The sequence below is a fragment of the Phoxinus phoxinus genome (assembly GCF_949152265.1).
Source record: "Phoxinus phoxinus genome assembly, chromosome: 8".
NCBI classification, from domain to species: Eukaryota; Metazoa; Chordata; class Actinopteri; order Cypriniformes; family Leuciscidae; genus Phoxinus; species Phoxinus phoxinus.
In genome coordinates, this window is record NC_136883.1 from 4,105,131 (window position 1) to 4,126,516 (window position 21,386).

General features: G+C 37.6%; 1 protein-coding gene across 4 annotated transcripts in view; it reads left to right on the forward strand.

Moving 5' to 3' along the window:
• Window positions 1-1,561: 1,561 nt before the first annotated feature.
• gramd1bb (GRAM domain containing 1Bb) overlaps window positions 1,562-21,386 on the forward strand; it is a 105,053-nt gene continuing 85,228 nt past the window's right edge. For 2 of the 4 annotated variants that reach the window (XM_079620551.1, XM_079620552.1), the window contains exon 1: window positions 9,761-10,637. In XM_079620551.1, the coding sequence (XP_079476677.1) occupies window positions 10,237-10,637 (401 nt within the window). In that variant the 5' untranslated portion in view covers window positions 9,761-10,236. Of the gene's footprint in view, window positions 1,585-9,759; window positions 10,638-21,386 lie in introns of those variants that run through there. The other 2 variants (XM_079620556.1, XM_079620557.1) reach the window with 2 other exon arrangements.

Sequence of the window (21,386 nt, forward strand, 5' to 3'; positions counted from 1 at the left end):
GAAAAATAGGAACAAAACCAAATTCACTAACTCAAAGATCATATGCGCTAACATATTTACTTTGACTTTTTAAACATGCTGATAAGTTTTTGTCTGGTTTATTTTCAGCTCTCATAAAGTTGGTTAAACTCATAAAGCATCAAGCTGACACTTTAATGTTATGGTGCGTTACTTCAAGTCCTCCTGAGAAGTTCGTATTTACGAGTTGGGAAGTCATGTTTACGACGTCAGGTGTGTTCAAGTTACACTGCATCTGAAATTGCATACTTCCCTACTAAGCGAGTATATATACTATATATAGTAAGTGAAAAACAGTATGTGAAAAAATAGGTAGGCCTATGTCCGAATTCACAATACTCATAAAAGAGTGAGCAAATAGTACCCAGATGACCTACTTTTTTTCGGTGAGATTCTGAAGTGTGCATATGATTAACACTTTACTATCCCATGAAGCCACAGGAGAAGATTTGTGAATGACAGTGAAGCATCGTAACCGATGCTGGTAGGTCACATGATAAAGGTCAACATGGCGAATGGTGTAGGCTACATCCAAATTACATTCATACACACTTTCATAGGCTATAATATAGAACATACTTTTTTAGCGGTCATGAAGTAATTACTTATTTAAAATCAGTAGGCTATACCTTCTCAAGAGAGTATGTGATTTCAGGCGCAGCCACTTTATTTGGAGCAAGATGGCAGTGTAGGTCTGACTATATCTCTTAATTAACTACACATTAAATCAAGAAAGGTTTTTAAACTCTTCTTTCAGAAAATGAAGATAGAATGTGCATCAGGTGTGTGTGTTGCTTTCTATTGTTTTTAATTCATTTATGAAGTCACTTACAACTTTATTGTAGGCTTTTATATTGTAATATTACAATGCAATTTGCCTATTTTGTGCAGGGAATTAGCTTATTTTGCTGTAAATAAAAAAATCCAGACAATATACAGATATTATGGTATTCCGCATACGTTTCTCACAGACACGCGCCCCCAACTCGTTAACATGTGGCTTAATGAAATTTCCGAGCTTCCCACTCGTATTTACGACTTTGTGGTGTCGTTTATAATACGATGTTTTCGACATGACTCGAACACACCATGAGGTTCTCTCTCGGTACCGGTAAGGGTTAACGGAGCGCAGCGTCAGCGGTGTTGTGCTCAGCACGCGCTCGGTAGGCCTACTGATAGGTCACCTTGTGGTGGTAGTGGTACTGATAGGTCAGTGTGTGGTGGTCTGCTCCACTTCCAGAGGACCGGCTCGACTGAACTCCTCCTCCGAGAAGCAGTGATTGCTCGCCCGCTCGACTCCCCTCCTCCGCCGCCGTGACGGTCTAACGGGAGTCAGTGATGACATGAATGCGCAGTGTTGTGTATAAAGTTGCGGACTTCACTAAAAGCTTTAAAACTTGCGCAGATAGAAGCCGCAGAGTTTAATTTCGCCAGCTGCCTAGGTCGGTTTGACATGAATAAACGGAGTTTTAGTGAGTTGTAATTATGTTGCGACTTCTTTTATCACGCGAGATGTCAATCACAACATGTGGAAAATGCGCGCGCTGGACATCGCGGCAGGAAAGGGTGAGTTAGATGCAGTTTATTTTCTTCACGATGTTGCGGGTTTGCAGTCAGATTTTTGTTGTTGTCATTTTCATGATGCTCATAGGAGGAATACACTCTTAGTCCACACTTGACTTTCAAGTCAAGAGTAGCCTACGCGAGATTTAAAACGCAAATAAGATGCTAGATGTAAATGTAATTACTGTGATGATATGTGGAAATTCATATAAGATATTGTAGTCAGTGAAAGTTTCAGTTACCATGGTTTACACGAGAGTGAATTAAACAGATGATAACAGTAACAGTGATAACAAAAGTTAGATGAAGGGGCCAGAGTCCCTGTGTGACGTCATGTGCACTCTTTGCAAAGAAACAGGACATTAGGCTGTGTGTGTGTGTGTGTGTGTGTGTGTGTATTATAGACCATTTCAATATATATATATATATATATATATATATTTATTTATAGGTGTGTGTTGAATTTATCTACTTTATGTATTTTAAGCATTTATATGTAATCCCTTGGTAACATGTTATTTTCCCAATTGTTACTCAAACATAACTAAAAAAAATTTATTTTATTTTATTATTAATAATGTTGTAGAAGAACTAATTGTATTTGCATGTTGTGCATTAGGCAGTTCTCTGGAATACTTCATTCTGATTGGTCGGTAATTCCTCAGTTAAATATTTCTGAATAATGACTGCTCATCATAAAGGCAACTGTTTCCCCAGCTAACAAGGAATGTTCTCAGAACTTTGGGTAATGTTCTGCCATGGTTATCGCAAAGTTATGAGGAAACATTCTTCCAGAAATGTTAATAGAACATTCTATTCAGATTTCAGGTCAGAGTTCAGGTCTAATGTTCTCAAAATGTTAGCACGAAACATTTTGTTTTTGTGAAACATTTGGGTAACATTGTTACTGCATGTTCAGAGAAAATTAAAAAAGAATCATCCCAAAATGTCTTCATAATTAAATGGAATGTTCGCATAATCAAAAAAAGTTTATTCTATTTGAGTACATTTCAGTGGCCATTTATTTAATTAATATTATATTATCTGCAAGTACAGTTTTTTATATTTATACTTTTAAGATTTTAAGCACACTACAAGTGCACCTTCAATACAATCAGCCTAAGCACACTTCTTTTTCACTAGGCCTAAATTAACTTTAGTTTAATATTTTTTTAGCTTTTTTGGATTAATTTAAGATTTGAATGTAAATGTAACAAATATTTGTGCAGTCTGATTTGTTTTGAAGCTGTGTTGTTCAGCACAGTCTGATTGTCAGTGTTGTTCTGGAAGCTTTTTCATGGTGTGGACATTATTTCCGCACCCAGCATCTGCTCTCTGCTGAGAAGCCTGAAATATGTTTCATTTTCCATGTTGTGGATGAAGAAATGTTATTTTGCTTTTGGAATACAGCAGAGATTGTGTGTCCGAATGTCTCAATCTCATATCGGCCTTCCTCTCTCACTCACACACTCAGACTATTGTTGCTTTTGTAACACTAGCTCTTCCCAGCTGTCAACTGGCTCATGGTAATCTCACTGTGTGTTTCACTCAAAGTTAAAGAGCAAAGCGGTGTGTGTGAATGTCAGTAAGCATGTGTTTGTGTGTGAACAGGTGTCCATAAAGATTTCACTTGTTGAATTTGTCTATGTTATGCAGATAGACGTTAAACAATCCTCATTCAGTGTTGTTGGATTCAGATGTAATGGTCTAAAAGGATGACATTTTCAAGGAACGCAGGATCGTTCTGAATTCAATCTGTTTTCTAATACAGTCTTTCTACAGTTGGAACCACAGGTAATGTCTGTGGAGTGATGTGTGTCAATCAAAACCCAGCAGACGCTGTATTTAAAGATGAGTGACATAAAAGGATTTAAATTGCAATCAAACACATGATACTTTAATATCAGCTTCTTAACTTGTAAAAAGGAGCTTCCCGGGTGGACTTGAAGGCACCAGTACAGTCTATAAATATGCCATTGTTTTAGGGTTATTGTTTTGAAGAGAGTAAGAGGAAATCAATCTCTCTAGCTGACAGGATCTCTTCACTATCAGGTCAAAGGTCACGCAGCGCCGCCGTAAAGAGTGGAACATGTATGTTGGTAAGAGGTGTGCTATCCATTAAGACAGAGTGTGGCCTGGCTTCGTTTATGAGTGACAGTGAACATGTGACATTAGAAACTGCACAGACCACATGGGTGTTTATGCACCGGATTACTGTACAGACATAAATGGAAAATATGATTACAATAGTTTCCGCTCATGATAAACTGTACAGAATTGTGGATTTAAATACTTTACATGAAACATTACATCTTTTATTTCGAGTCTCGATTGCTGATGGTTTAGTTTTGGAGGTTGATGTTTCGTACGGTATAGAGACGGAGTGTGTGTGTTCTGCACATCCGCTGGCGCTCACACCTCACACACACACACTGCTGACCTGAATAAAGGAGCAAGTGAAACGCTGGCTTGTGTTGTCATTGCAGTTCGTCTCAGCGTCTGTCCTGCTGGGATGTTTTCCAGGCCAACTTGTTGAAATTTCTACACATGGCAAGTTACATAACATTACATAAAAACAGGAATAAAACTAGCTTGGAGGGTGTGGAGGAATGAACCTTTGTATCTGGTAAACTATTTCCAGCATACATTATGGAAAAGATATAGGCCTATGTGACTTGTGAGAAACAAGCGATATAAATCTGATAAGGAAACATGAACAAAAGCTTGAGTTTAAACACCCTTTTTTGTTATGTACTTTAATGATGTGTTCTAAAGTTATATATATATATATATATATATACTGGGCAATGCATCCAAACTTTTGGGCAGTCGTGGCCTAATGGTTAGAGACTCAGACTGGAAGGTTGCGGGTTTGATTATATATTTATATTTACATAAAAAACCTAGCTTGGCTCCGCCCTCCTACGTACTTCCGCTCAATTCTCATTTTCCTTCAGTACGTCGTCTGGGTCAATTTTTTACCGGTCCAATCAGCGAACAGAGGGAGTGACTGAGAACGATGATGTTGAGGTTGTGCGCTAGTTTGAGTTGAAGTTTCTTCACGACCAAACGTTAGCGATTGGTTATGGCAGATCCAGAGCGGCTCTGGGCAGATCCAATGGTTTTAAACTTCAACAGAGTATACGCTGGTCTACAAGGAACTACAAGGAAGTTAACGCTGGTCAATGAAGAGAGGCCAGACTCTCTGAACAAATGAAATGTACTAGAGTATGGAAGGACCTGGCTAGAAAAAGCCCACTATAATTTTCAAAATACTACCGTTGTTGCTTCACGGAATGTAGTTTTTAGAGTTTTTCAGACGATGTAGTTGTTTAAACCTCAAATCTGGGGTTTATTCATAAAGAGATTTGAAAATGTGATGCTGCAATGTTAGGGTTGTGAGATCCAGGTGATCATCAGGGAGTCAGCGCTCATGTACCCTCCCGAGAACAGCCTGACCTCAGCATGTCTTTCTGACACTTCCCACTCGCTCTGATTTCTCCATAGTGCTTAAACATCATTTCTTTTTTTGTAAATCTAACAGGCAATCTTTGGTGTAAAAAAATTTCTGAGTCAATATTATATTATATTATATTAATTATTTTTGCATTACAGTTATGACACTCCATTTTTTTACATTACTCTTACAATATTATAATTTTGAAATGATATTGTATTACTATATTACATTATTATGTTTTGCATTATAATTACAGTACAATATTTTACATTACAGTAATGAGATTGTGATTAAGAGTTATAATTAATAATTGTATAAAATAATTATACAATGCTAAATATATATTTTCCCCTGGACATACTGTATTTAGACAACTGTACATGATCTTGACATATTTTGTGAGATTCCCCCAAAAAAGTGGCATTGGCAGAAATACAGGTGAAACTCGAAAAATTGTAATATGGTGCAAAAGTTCATTTATTTCAAATTTGGGGTTTTCATATTCTGTAAAATCATCAAAATTATAAAAAATAAAGGCTTGAAATATCTCACTTTGCATCTAATGAGTCTATATAATATATTAGTTTCACCTTTTAAGTTGAATTACTGAAATAAATGAACTTTTGCACCATATTGATTATGTAAGTATTTCCTCTTGTATCAGTTTCATCAGCATCTCGTCTGTTAGTTTTTTTCTGTTAGTTTTACAGTTTCTGTATGGTTCATATTCGCCTCTTCCAGGTTCTGGCACATGTCCCTTGTGTCTTTATACTGTATCTCTCATCTTACATCAAACACTTTCTAATTATAGCTTGTCAAATTAGTAAAGATGATTATCCTTCGACACACAGTATTATACAGCAGTTTGCCTCTGCAGTAACTCGGTCTGGGTGTGTGGATGTGTTGGGATCTAGATTAGGGGTTACAGTACATCAAGCAGAATGTGTTTTCTCTCCCAGCCTTTCATCACATGACCTTCTAGCAATCCGAGGGAAACTCCTGCTGTGAGTCTCCACAGAAACACACTCGTCTGGTCTCTGACCAATCCTTCATGATGTAGACGGATGCATTAATAGAGCTTAAATACGTCAGGTATTTCATCTGAATACACTAATCATTACTAGAATCTAGAGAGCGACAGATATAATGAAAATGAATAATGAACTGTCAGCTGTTCAGTGTACAACATTCAAAGGCTTTATTAGAGAAATCTCTTCTGCCAGAGACAAATATCACAGAAGTAAAATATATCGTTGCGGCAGAAAGTGTAATTTGTGTTGGACTGTTACAACAAAACCACATTTGCAAAGCATTTAACTGAACATAATACAACATTTCTGATTTTAAAAACGAATCGTTTGCTCCTGAATACTTAATACAATGTAGGGCAGAACTTTATCCATCAGGTTAGCTATTTTATTAATGGGGAATGAATATTATTTTTCTTCATTCACATGACCTTGGTTATATAAAGTTGTTCCAGGTTATTGGATGTTGATGAAGGATGACTGTAATGTGAGTTGGTGTCTTCATATTGTAATGAACCGCACTCTTGGTATATCTCAGATCCCAGCAGGAGGATCTTCTCCTCTTTCACAGTAAATAATTTATTCACATTTATAGGTTTCAGCTTGTAATGCTAAAGGCGGACATTTTCACTGGGCGTAACTGACAGGATAGGATGTTTCAATTAAAATAATTTCAGTATAGGTCTCTTTACAAGTCCTTCAAATGTTTCTTTTTAAACTTCCATACTATAGTGTGCTAAACTATTTGTTTAATATGCATTCAGAACACATTTAAATCTGGATAATTACACAGGTTTATACGGTTCTATGGTATAAACTCTATAAATAGACTGTAATGGCGCTTTTCCATTACCAGTACCAGCTCGACTCGACTCAGCTCTTCTCAGCTCGTCTCGGCTCGGCTCGCGTTTCGCTCCGTTTTCCATTGCATAGTACTTCCACAATAGTACCTGGTGGTCGTCATAGCGACGCGACACACACCCGCTACCCACACACACAGGACAATGGAGGAAATCGAGTGTATGCTGTTTTACTTAATATAAGTAATGGGTATATCACGCAATCTCTGGCAAAACTATTTAAAAATGCCGGGGTTATTCAGGATACTCCGTCTGGCGCGTGCAATGATGGCGCAGTGAATAGTGACGATTCTCGCTGACCAATCAGCAGTCTCCCGTGTGTCACGTCACGTTTTAGTATCGCCTCAGCTCGCCTCGGCTCGCTTAGAACCTCGCCGGAGGTGATACGAAAAAAAGTACCTGGAAGCAGGTACTGGTACAACTTTTACACAGTGGAAAACCAAACAGAGGCGAGTCGAGTCGAGGTGAGGCGAGCCAAGGCGAGCTGGTACTGTGCAGTGGAAAAGCGCCATAAGGTTATGCTTTTATACAGTGCATGTTTGTCAGTTTATCTTTGTAAGAAAGAGACATACTTTATATTTGCACATTTTAATCATTATAAGTTATAAGAATACACTACCATTCAAAAGCTTGGATAATAATAATTTAAAAAAAAATTGTATTCAGCAAGGATGCATTAAAATGATTAATTTCTTGAGCAGCAGATCAGCATATTAGACTGATTTCTGAATGATCATGTTACTGAAGACTGAGGTAATGGCTGCTGAAAATTCTGCTTTGCCATCACATGAATAAATTACATATTAAATATATGAAAATAGAAAACCGTTATTTAATATACATGTACTGTATTATTACTTGTAATAATATTATATATTACAGTTTTACTGTATTTTGATCAAATAAATGTAGCCTTGTTGAGTTTAAGAGACTTTTTGTTTTTCTCACTGACCCAAAACTTTTGAATGGTATATGTCCCAACTTGTGTGTTTGTGTGTGCAGAGTTTGGATGCTGTAATACTTGATTCTGATTGGTCAGTCATTCGTCTGCTTGTGTATATATAATACCGTTCAAAAGTTTAGGGTCTGTCCAATTTTTATGCTTTAATTTTTAAGTCTCTTATGCTCACCAAAGCTGCATTTATTTTATAAAAAATACAGAACAAAACTAGTTGTGTGCACTTTACCTTTTGCACTTTATAAATCCCTGGGTTTTATTTTTTATAGGTTTTCTAGGTTTATAAGTTTTGTTACAAAAAAAAGTGTTCCACACCTGTTCTTCAAGTCTGTGAGGCAATTAATCTGAATTCATTTTAGACAACTGTCTCAAACATGTTTTCTGATTGCATTTGCATGTCTATTTTGTTTTCTTACCAGCACCCGTATTCATTTTGCTTGTAGCAAACATATTTGCATCTTTTTTAGGCGAAACGAAGGAGTAACATTATTCTGCCCATGTTCTATAACGCTAATAAAGACTGTGAATCAGTGTTATTTTAGTATCATTGAGAAACTGTAATAGTTGCTAATAATATGTGTTTTATTGTGATTTTTTTCACTTTTTCCCGGTAGCAGCACCACACATCTACTGTAGTTCACACATATTGTAAGAATAATAATTTCACGTGATTCTGTTAATGAGAGAGAGGAAGAGAAGCAAGGTTATGACAGTGTCTGTCTTGACACAATGACACAGCCTCTCATCTCAAAGAAACCCGATCCTGTCACGATCTGTCAACAGTTCGCTCGCGACCTGACAGCGGCGTCCCGCAGAGAAATGTAGACCGGGATTGCTAAACATTATACATTTTCTCCTCTGATTTGCAATTTGCATATTGGTCTAGTTGCTTCATTTGAAAATAATCAGATGCTGATGTTGGTTGTGATTTGTGTGCCGTAGGCCTGAGCAACTCAGTGGAAGTGATTGTGTAAATATTGGATGTCAACTGGATTGTATTTGTGTTTCTCAGTACTGGGTCAGCGGTCAGGGTGTTTGGCCTGCGCGCTCTTTAAACGTCTCTCATTGGGCTGTTTACTCTAGTCACGCTTTTGTTTGCACTATCTGGTCCTTTATCACTTTCGTCTCTATTCTCGTTCAACTGAACACTACACCACCACCACCACCACCACACAACCACCCCCCCCCCCCCCCCCCTCCAGTACTATAGTAGTTAAAAAACCACAGTGTCATGCATTAAATCTGGTTACTTGAACTTTATTTTTTAGTTTGAGGTTATTCCCAAAAGTACTTTTTCAAAGCACAATGAAGATTATGTCATAATTTCCTCACCCTCAAGTCATTCCAAACCTGAATGAACAGTTCTTTCAACCAACCTAGCATGCTTTGCAAGACAATATTGAAACTAGTAGACCGAATAAGTTCAAACTGTATTGCTGTCAGAGTATGTATGCATGTGCGCACTCACAATTATTGTGCTTGATTTTTGATTTGCTGATTTATCCCTGTGTTTGGTGATGCATCTTGTCCATGTGACTGTTTGTGGCTTTGTATGTATTTGTAACAATATCTTTGTGTTAAACACTTAGTCACCGGTGTCCTAGTTACCTGGCATCCTATCACCTTACTCTAACCTTTAGGCTGTGGCCGCTGTATGTGTCGGAAGATTGAGATGCAGGGCATTGTGGGAACAACAGCAACCTCAGGAACGTGACCAACCCAGACATTCCCAACCGTCTTCAGGCTTGTTGTTGGACGACCGGCGTGTACAACTCAGGAGAGAGTCTTTTTACACAACTGTTAAAGGCAATTTCAATAGTCTGAGTTTTTATGCTTGTGTGTGTGTGTGAGACCGTCTCGGACCTGCGGGGAGTCCTGGTGTACTGTTACACCGATAGCCACCCCTTATGCATGTTTCATCTGCTGGGAGGAGAACAGAGCCTTCCTTTGTCATCTAATACGTCCAATCCACCAGCTGTAGGCCTCAAACACTCCCAGCAGCTTTACCCACCTCCACCAGTTCGTCCACCCAAACACCACCAGGTGCCCTTCGTCAGTTCAAAGTGTTGCTAAAACAAGAAGGAAAGAGCCCCAGGTTCTCAAGCAATCATCAAGAAACTATTCTGTAAGGAAATTCAGCACAGGACTGGATGTTCGACTTTTGACCTAAGTACATTTTGTGCTCCGGCTCTTTACAGACGCTCAGGATCAACTTAACACCTCGGCTTCCTCTTGAATATTTAACTCAGTCGGTTTGCCAGATAGCCTCTCACCTTCCCTGGGACCGGGCTACGTCTCAATTGAGCATCTTTACGGTGATCACAGCGGCAGGGGTGGTGAGTTTGGAGCATGACGGACACCCTTCGACCGCCATCCCTCCAGGTGCACGTCCCCCGGGACGACCCCGGCCATGGAGAGGAGGAGGGCGGAGGCGGAGGAGGTCATGACAGCCTCGTCTGGTCCAGCTCGTCCACCCCCACCCTGCGGCGCCGACGGTTTAAGATGAGACGGATGAAAAAGCTGCCCAGCGAGCGGGAACGGCTTGAGAACGGGCTAGTGTGGCAGCCAGGATCACGCTCGGCTTCCAAAGAGTATCTTCAGCTGCCCTCCATCGAAATCACGCCGTCCAGCGACGAGGACGCGGCCTGGTCCAACAGCTCCACCCCGAGCGCCTCGCCCCGGCGCAAACGCTTCCTGCTCCGCAAGTGGCTCAAGGTGCGAGAGAAGAAGGAGCAAGGCAGTGAGAGCAGGTTGGTGTTTCAGACATGCGGTTCTGGAGATATAAACATACACCTCTCGATTGGTGATTTATAGCAGCAGTCACTCTTATTTTGGGATTGTACGCCCAGATACTATTCGTTTTTCTCAAATTGTATTTTTTTTTGCAAAGACAAAAACATTCATACAAAGTAAAACGATGATTTATTATAAATAAATACCACCATATTTAATAAATAATATATATATATATATATATATATATATATATATATATATATATATATATATATATATATATATATATATATATATATATATATATATTTAAACACAGGGAACATACTGTATTGATCTACTTACTGTAGATCAATGTAATATTTTTTAACTTAATGTCACCATAAACAAAAGCAAATTTTGTTTAAATTTTCACTTGTGATAAAACAAAAAACATTTTGATTAATATTCTCTTCAAAAGAACTTTGTGTTTATTGTGATGTCTCATTAAAATATGCATCATCTTTTTTGTTATGAACTAAAATAAATAAATAAACCCACAATAGTATAGAGTCAGTAAACCTAGCCAGTTTGTTTTTTGCACATCAGCATCTGGTATCAAGCGAAAATACTATTTATTTGTATACTATTAATACAAAATTATATTATTATTTAATTAATACACTTTGGTATTATTTACTGTATAACAAACTGAACAAAACCAGAAACCATGATCATGTTTCATTTATTCTGTAGGAGTTAGCTTAGCTCTATTGTGGATATGAATTGACATGCAGTAGTAATTATGACTGGATTAAAACAATTCTATACAAGTGATTTTATTTCAGATTTTGTTTACATTCTTCTTTAAGTGTTTATTATAAATCATCTGTTTGTGGCATGCAGCTTTGTGGTTTTATGGTTTAGGCTTGAATCTTGTTAAGTTGCTGCAGAGAGAATTGAAAGTTTAACTTGCTGAATGCAATAAAGTTTTGGCCAGTGGCGGTTCTAGATCACCTTATTGTGGTTTATTAATAATAATGACCAACTCACAGTAGATGGCTGCTGACTAAAAAAAAATGAGTTAATAAAACATGATACCTTCCCAAATGAGAAAGTCTATGGAGGAGGATGCAGTATTGAGGTACAGGGAAGCAATCTTTAACGGTCTTGGATAGGGTTCACTGACAGAGATATGTAACTCGAATAGCATCAGCTGGGGAAGAGACACTGAGGACTTGGCAGAGTCACTGCATCACTCGCTGCTTTCACAGTCATTTGCAGTAGGAGGTTGAAAAGCCACAAAAACTCATTCGGCTGATATTAAAAACCATTTTTGTTTGCCACATTTGATTTGCATCAGGTTCCAGCCAGAGCTAAATATTGTAGGTTCAGCCTACAAGCGATGCACATCTATCCCGGGATCTCCGGCACTCAGTACTGGTTTCTTTGAACAGAATAGGGCTGTTAAAAGGAAACTAATAAATGTTTCTTTAGAGAAGAGCCCATAATGTCATTTAGTGGTTTAAATTTAATTTTGTGGCTCATTTAAAACATTGAGAGGAAAATATATTGGATTACTAAGTCTGTGTTGCCTGTGTGAAGAAGATGTCCCTTTAAAGCTAATACGATTTCAAACCAGGTTTTCTCGAGTGTAGGAGAAAGTGTGACAGAAGAGCGCCAGAGAGAGTGTGGTGTAGAGAGGTTGCAGACGGCTGATTTCAGGGAAGACTGCTTCGGTGAGTTTAATAGGAGCAATTTAGTTTTGGTGTGTCATGCGTACAGTGCAGGTACGGTGTAACTTGGCACATTTAATATAGAATTCAACTTAAGTCACAGATGTGCAACTCTATTGATTAATTTACAATGCCTTTAGTTATTATGCAATATTTCTGTTAGTCTTTATTGTTTTGAATCAGTATCAGTCTCAGCAATGTTACACTGTAGAGGATGGACACCCGACGGGCCCGGCCGGGTTCGGACAGATATTTAGAAATGATGTTCTTGAAATCAGGCTCGGTCACATCAGCGCCACATAGGGTGACCAGATGTCCCGAAAAATTCGGGACAGTCCCGAAATCTGAGCTGTTGTCCCGAATCCCGAATCCGGACCTAATTGTCCCGAAAATTATACTTATACAAAATCTTGAATAGAACTTGTATGATAAAACATTAAAAACTGTCCGTGGAGGTTGAGTTTCTTTTTATCTTAGAAAAAAAAGAAACAAAAACAGATGCCGCAGCCAAAAGCAGCCAGTGTATTATGATATATGAGCCAGCCCCCGCGGGCCGGCGGCTCATTGGCTGCGGGCTGCGGCTGCGGCATCTTTTTTTGTTATCTTTTATTTCTAAGATACCGAAGGCGCGAACTTAGATATGCATTTGTAAGCTAATTTTCATTCATTCGTTTTGTGGACATGGCTGAACTGGAACACATCGCTAAAAAGAAAAAAACGCCACTGCAGGTACCGGGAGGAGTGGGTGTGAAATCAATCTGACGCACATTAATCTACATGTGAAACTAAAAATAAGCTTTCATAATCATCCGAATTATAACAAATAAAGGCAATATCTCACTTTGCATGAGTCTATACAATATATAAGTTTCACCTTTTAAGGTGAATACTGAAATAAATTCACTTTTGCCCAATTGCACGATATTCAAATTTTTTTGACCGTTTTGTCACCTTTTTGTTTTATAGATAATGAAGAGAGCGCAAGTTGCAGCAGCCGCGAGGACAGTGAATGCGCAGGCATTCTTTAGATGCTAATAAAACAATTTCAACTCAAATTAATGTTTCATTATGTTTAATTTATTTGACAAGTAATTTTATATCGTTTGACCAGCAGGCGTCACCAGCGCGAGGTGTTTACAAATTTTTTTTTGTAGTTTCGTTTTTGTGATTAAAATACATTTAAAATATTACCCTTACATCCATCTTCCTGTGTGCGGAAATTTGTTTATCTAGCCGTGACAATGAAACACGTGCATAATGTGCGCGCCTGCGCTTGTTGCCGCGTGTGTGCTGATGCACACATCTGTTGACATTTCCGAATGTCTTCCTACAGTTGCTTAATAAAGGCAGGCTTTCCGCACAAACAAACGTACATGTGTCAGTAGTATGAGAATTTGAGTTTAACTGTGTCGGGCAGTTAAAAGGGCAGCTGATTTTCAAGGGAGGACCTGGAGATGCTGCTTGATACTCACACTTTACACGACACACTTGTCCTACAAGCAGTCGTCATCACTCTCCTCCTGACTGCTCACCTCATGCTCTTCTTTCCTCTCCAACATGGTAGATGATGATAAGGATGTTTTTATTTTATTAACATTAATGACACAGACAACAGCAGGAATATTAGGCTGCTGTCACTTTAAGACTGAATGCACGGACTGAATATACTGACACATCCGGTTTCTTTCTCAACTGGTCACTTATGACATAACCGAGGGAATACTTGTCGATACTTTTGAGTATTTTGACACTTAATTTTATGCGTATGCGTCCGTTCAAGCGCAAGTGAACACGAAAGCAGAAACAATTCAGTGTTTGAGCGCTGCCTGAAACGTCTCTCTCTCTCTCTCTCTCTCTCTCTCTCTCTCTCTCTCTCTCTCTCTCTCTCGTTCAAATGATAAACATTCACTCGATGATGGTTAAACTTAGCAGTTGATCCGTGAATCACATGCGTGACAAACCATGGGGCCTGGTCCGTACGGATCATCTGTGATCCGTTGCACTCCTTATAGTTAATGAACACACTTATCATCATGAATGCTGTCTTACCAGAGATGGAGAAAAGTCCTACTCCAGTAAGTAAACGTGTCCCTGTCCCCAAAAATGTTGGTACTCAAAAGTTTCCTCAACTTCTTTCCTCAACTTTTCCTGGTGTGCATCGTTACCAGTACTGTGCACCCCATATATATATAGACTATATTCATTTAGTATACTTTAGTGTCAGCCACTCGGCAGCCAATAATGATTTGTTTTTTATTTAGTTTATTGGTTCAGGTTGTGTACATTTGTTGTGTTGTCTTTGTTCATTATAGCAGATTTGTACAAAGTTCAAGTCAAGACCTCTAGACAAACCCTCATGGTTTCACATTAACCTGATGATGTAAGATCAGATCATGTTAATATTGTGGAAACAAACTGGAAACACAAGCCTCAGCATTGTGCCTACTGACCTTTAGACCGTAAAGCCCGAAGCAAACTACATCTATAAAACCATTAATCTTATACCAATTTAATGCTTTTTGGTCAGTAAAACTTTTTTATTTAAATTTAAATTAAAAGGCAATTAATGGTCTTATTTCTTGTGAAACAGACCTAAACAGAAAAATTATATATATATATATATATATATATATATATATATATATATATATATATACTGAAATATTCAGCACTTTTCAGCACACATTGTTAATACATCCTTAGTTTAGAGGATTTGACGATTCAGTCTTTAGTTTTGAAGTAGTTATTTAACAGAATCATGTTTTATTCCATTTTAAGAGATTGTACAGACAGTTTTGATTTGAAAGGGACTGAATGGCAGATGCAGAGCTGTACAGTTATATAATACATGCTCATTTTGAATATCTTCTCTCAATTATTAGTCAAGCAAAATGAAAGATATTAATAATATATGAGGTTTTAAGACTGATTTGATGGGTTGAGTATATTTGTTGAGATATTGTGCTGGCCTCTTCAGATAAAAGTGCCTGAAAAGTGTCAAATGCACAAAGGTAATGAAAATGCACAGAATCACACGTCATCATTGATCACATGATCTGAGAAAATCACACTCTTCCAACAAAGAGTTATATAAATAACAGTTCAATAACAGGTCTGTTTTGTTCATGTCAGTTGTTGCTCTGTCCGTATGGTGGGCTGCTGTTGTTTTTAGCAAATATGGTATTATTCATCATTATTTTGATCAGCATTAGTGTTTAATTTTCATGTGTTTATTTAATTATGTCATCTGTTTATCTGCTCTCATGCAAATCCCGACTCACAGGGTGTTTGAGAGGTGGCTTTATTTGTGCTCACTTTGGGTGTTAGCGCTAAACCTGCGGGAATGGGTCAAATTATGCTGAAATTCAGGCCCTGTAACACCAACACTATTCGACTGCAGCAGGAATCGGTCTATATACTGCGGGAAATGAGTATTAGAAGTTTGGAACTGTTTTATATACAACTGTACGTGACCCTGGATCACAAATGCAGTCATAAGTCGCACGGGTATATTTGTGGCAATAGCCAACAATACATTGTACAGTATGGGTCAAAATTATAGATTTTTCTTTTATGCCAAAAATCATTAGGATATTAAGTAAAGATCATGATCCATGAAGATATTTTGTAAATGTCCTACCATGAATATATCAAAAAATATTTTTTGTGAGTGAATGCAGCACATTCACGAACATAAATGCATAACTTTAAAAGCCATTTTCTCAATGTTTAGATTTTTTTGCACACTCAGATTCCAGATTTTCAAATAGTCGTATCTCAGCCAAATATTGTCCTATCCTATACCATACATCAGTGGAAAGCTTATTTATTCAGCTTTCATATGATTTATACATCTCAATTTCAGAATTGTGACATATGTGACTGGATTTGTGGTCCAGGGTCACATATTTCATTATCAATACATATTGAAAAATCTATATTTTTGACAACTCCAGTGCTTACTTCTAGAGAATAAAGCAGCGGCAGCAGAATAAAGCAATTCCCAAACAGTCCCAAAATATCTAATTCAGAAGTCTCATGTCGCTTTTCAAAACAGAATGTGGTGAATTTGTTATGTAGCTTAATGTTGAACACAGAAGGCAGATTAATAGTTAAACAGTTTGCCGTGTATTCTGACACTTTCCTCTGTGAAGTGTGTGTCAGCAGTAAAGAAACTCAGAAGCTGCCCTGATCCCAAACAAGACCGCAATTATCCAATCCATCCAGCAGAAAGGTGGGAACCAAAGCTGCATTCTGGGGTTTTAAAGTGTCATGAGATTGTGTTTGTTAGTGACTGAGGCTTGATGTTTAGTATTTGGTAGTTTTTAGATCCATTTTTGCTAAATTTAGCCTTTTAAATTGAGATTGTGCAATACATTTATTTTTTGCGGTCTCTGATAGAGAGAACCCATGCTCAGTTTAGTCCAATATCGGTGCAGTAGTAAAGGTATTCCTTCTCGTATCTCACTCGCTTTCCTCATTCAGTGTAGATATTCGATCTGAGAGTCCGGGTTCTGGAAGGTCTCTTATCTGGGCTTGTGTATGCGGTCTCGTCTCGTTGGGTTTGTATCCAGACCGTTCCCAGTCTGCCTTGCTCTGATAAGAGCTTCTGGTGCTATTTTAAGACATGGGGAACTTGTAAGTGCACCTTCCAGCTGAGAGACTCTGTCCATGTTGTTAATATTTCAGATTTAAGAGTTATTTTTCTCAGCTAGAGGAGCACAGTAGGTGTACAATTGTTCTCATAATGCAAGTTTAAAGTCTACGGGAAAAGCCCTAAACTGATTGGTCTACTTGTTTAACGGTCATTTGATTGGATGATCTGGATGATGGAGTTTGAACTTATTTATTTTGAAAGTTTGGGATCTATATGATTTTTTAATATTTTTTTAAAGAACATGGGCTCGCCATGACTGCATTTAGGCTATTTGTTCAAAATATAGTAAAAAAAAGTATTCTGTGTCACATGATCCTTCAGAAATCATTCTAATATGATGACTTGCTGCTCAATAAATATTTCTTATCAATTTTGAAAACAATTGTGGTTCTGTCAGGATTCTTTGATGAATAGAAAGTTAAAAAGAATTGATTTGAATTAAACCAATTAGTTAAAAATAATTTAAGAATAATTTTACATAGAAATCTTCTATAACATTATAAATATCTTTACTGTAACTTTTTATCAATGTAATGCATCCTTGCTGAACAAAAGCATTATTGACTTCATAATATTTAGTAATTATACGTATTTATATAACTCCTTATTATCTATAAATGAATTAAACATTAGTTTGGTGAAGCTAAAAGCTTACGGTTGGTCATGTGATCGGGCGAGTGTGTTTGTTCATGTTTAGGTGATTGCAGACTCACTTTGGCAAGTGTCTGAACGAGGGGTTTGTGATAAAGAAAAGCTTCATCTGTGTTTGCTGTATAACTGAGTCAGCAGCGCTGGCAGGAAGCTGAGATGGAGAGATGGCTTACATTTAACAGGAAATCGCATTGTTCTATTATCACAGAAAAAGTCACTGTCTTGGCACTTTCAGTTGCAGTAACATGCATTCATCATCATTACTGGGTAAGGGTCAGTGAGTGTGGGTTATGTGCTTTCTTATATGCTTGTATAAATGTATATATTTTCTATTAAAACTCTTACAAAGCTTAAAGGATTAGTTCACTTTCAAAAAGTTATTTGTCTGTGTACTCCGGTTCAAAAAAGTTAGGTAAGGGCGAAAAACTCCATCTGATTTTCTCCTCCAACTTCAAAATCGTCCGACATCTTTGTTTTAATTTATTTAAATTTGTCTTTATTTTTCGTGACCTTTCCAACATGATGACGTACAGTAATGCGTGGCGCATCGCAGACCAGCACAAGATGAACAATTGTGGTTAAAAAGTATATACATTTTTATTTTATTTTTTAGAAAATAACCAATCGTTTCGCTAAACAAGACCCTTATTTCTCAACTCGGATCGTGTCGAGACTTTGAAGCTGCATTGAGACGTACATCTGAACCTTCTTTTGAACATTGGGATAGATGGTTGCCATTGAAGTCCATTCTGTGTAGAAAAATCCTGGAATGATTTCCTCAAAAACCTTAATTTCTTTTCGACTGAAGAAAGAAAGACATGGACATATTTTGTAATGGAGACATGGAGTAAATTATCAGCAAAAGTTTTAGGTTAAATCCTTTAATACTCTTGTTTTTGAACTGTGGATGATTGAGAGGCGAGTAGGCGATGCTATGATCTTTCCCAGGACACAAATGGACCGATTGGTGTTGTTTACACTACGAATGCCAGATATAGTGTGTTCACTATATGTGTGTGTTTCTGACTGGAAAATCCAATCGCAAACATTTTGGACCCTGGATTTTTACACCTGGATTTTTAGCGCTGACCACTTTCATTGACATAGTTTCTCTTCAAGTAGTGTGCAGGATTTATAATGTTTTTACAAGTTTATATGTATAAAAATGACATATTCATCATCAGACTACTTGAGATTTCAAACGGGCTGAATTTGGCTCTTGGGCCGGCAGTTGAACGAGTTGATCCTAGTCTGACGTCAGTCTGGCTGAAAGCACTGGGGTTTTGTTTCCGCAGCAGTTAAAACACACACAAAGAGTCAGACGGGAAACGGTCATGAATGATTCAGGAGTGTTCTAGGCCATGTCGAGCTTCAATCCACTCTAGTTAGCAGGGAAGTTATACGTAAGGCCCATTCTGAGGAGAGTCTGGACCCTCAGGCATGTGTGCATAAACTCACACTCCGGCTAAACCTGCAGTGTGTTAAGCAAACTAGAGGAGCTGACACGGGTCAAATGCTGTCGGAACAACTGACCATAAATGAGAGATTTGCCTGCATAGTTTGAATTGCAGATATGAGCTTTCCTGTCGGTGTGCGTAGCCCGTAGTCACCACAGGCAAATACCTGCACGCACCTGAGCGTATCGCACAACTATAAATCCCTGAGCTGATGGAATGAGGAGATCCAGCATGCCGAATGGGATTTTGTGTGTGTGTGTGCTTCATACTGGAGCAAATTCCATCACAATATCCACCTATGTGACCCTGGACCACAAAACCAGTCTTATGCGTCAATTTTATGAAATAAATAAGCTTTCCATTGATGTATGGTTTGTTAGGATAGGACAATATTTGGTCGAGATACAACTATTTGGAAATCTGGAATCTGAGGGAGCAAAAAAATCTAAATATTGAGAAAATCTCCTTTAAAGTTGTTCATTTATGTTCACGATTGTGCTGCATTCACTCACAAAAATACATGTTTTATATATTTACAGTAGGAAATTGACAAAATATCTTCATGGAACATGATCTTTACTTAATATCCTAATGATTTTTTCCATTTAAAAAATCTATAATTTTGACCCATACAGTGTTTTGTTGGCTATTGCCACCAATATACCCGTGCGACTCGTGACTGCTTTTGTGGTCCAGGGTCACATATTATACATGCAAGTTTTTCTTTAGTAGTAAATTTATCTACCAGCTTTAGATTTTTTTTCCCCAGCTATTACCTTTAATTTAGTGAGTAATATGTTTGTGAATGTAAAAGGTCTGCAAAGTGAAAATGAAAGTGCAGATAAATGGGGTTAGTGTCTCCTAAAGGAAAGACCGAGTCTGAACCGGTCTATGGTCTTCATTGGCTGTCTGTGAACAATGTCTATTTTGACCCTCAAACACTGCAGTTGTGTGTTGTCGACATATTAAGAGGACGCTGATTTGCAAATCCACTTTGCATGCACTTCCAAAGGACTCGTGCTGGAAATGATGTGGAAAAACCATGTGAAATGATACTGGTTTAATTACATTTAATGCAAATGGGTAATGTAAAGCGGTCTGTTGTAATTCAAATCAAAGGAGAGGGAACAATATGTATTGGCAAATTATGACTGAAGAACAGGTGAGCTGATGTGTTTTCTAGCGAATGTGTAACGCACAGTATATTTATAAAAAATATTGGCTGGAAATATTTCATCTAAATAGCTTGAAATTGAAATGAAATGCCTCTTACTCTTGTGTTTAAGTAGTTTCAGAAGCCTTAACCAAGCATAATAAAGGCTCAAGCACTGCGAGTGTTTTTCATGAGTCAGCTCTTGTTCATCTCCACATGAAACTGTTCATTTATTTCTGAGATGTTGTGCTGTAAATAGTCTGAGTGTGGCGTACTGCACCCTCTTGTGGTCAAATCATACGGATACATTATTCATAGAGAAAATGCCACATGCATGAAGCAACTGACCATTACTCAAAAAACAACTACAGTCAACTTACATTTTAAAGACATTTCATAGCACATATGGCCAAATATTGTTAATTTTTTTTGAAAGTTTATTTGAAAGTTGTTGTTTTTTGCTGTTGTAAAGTATTTAAAGTTTGGTGTCAGTAAGATTTTGTATTATTATTCAGCAAGGACACTTTGACTTGATCAAAAGTGGCAGTAAAGACATTTCTATTGTTACTGTATATGCTAAATGCTGTTCTTTTAAACTTTCTATTCATCAAAGAATCCTAAACAATTTTTTTTATCATGGTTTCCACAAAAATATTAAAGGAACAATCCACTTTTTTTTGGAAATAGACTCATTTTTCAACTCCCCTAGAGTTAAACACATTACTAGTTTTTACCATTTTTGAATCCATTCAGCCGATCTCCGGTTCTGGCAGTCGAACTTTTAGCATAGATTATTGAGTTCAATCAATAATCATTATTAATTTATTAATTGAGATTTATTAATCAAGTTCCTTGATTATTACGCAGGAATGAGAGTATAGTTCCTAGTCATATTGGCCTAGAAAATCACAACTTTTCATTTTCCGTCGGTCTTAGAACACGATGTAACTACAGAAGAGTTTAAAGGTATGAAGATTTAAATAGGAAAAATATCAACACATTTTGTGAAAAATGCTAATGGTCTAATCAGATTCAATAATCTATGCTAAAAGTTCGACTGCCAGAACCGGAGATCGGCTGAATGGATTCAAAAATGGTAAAAACGAGTGTGTTTAACTCTAGGGGAGTTG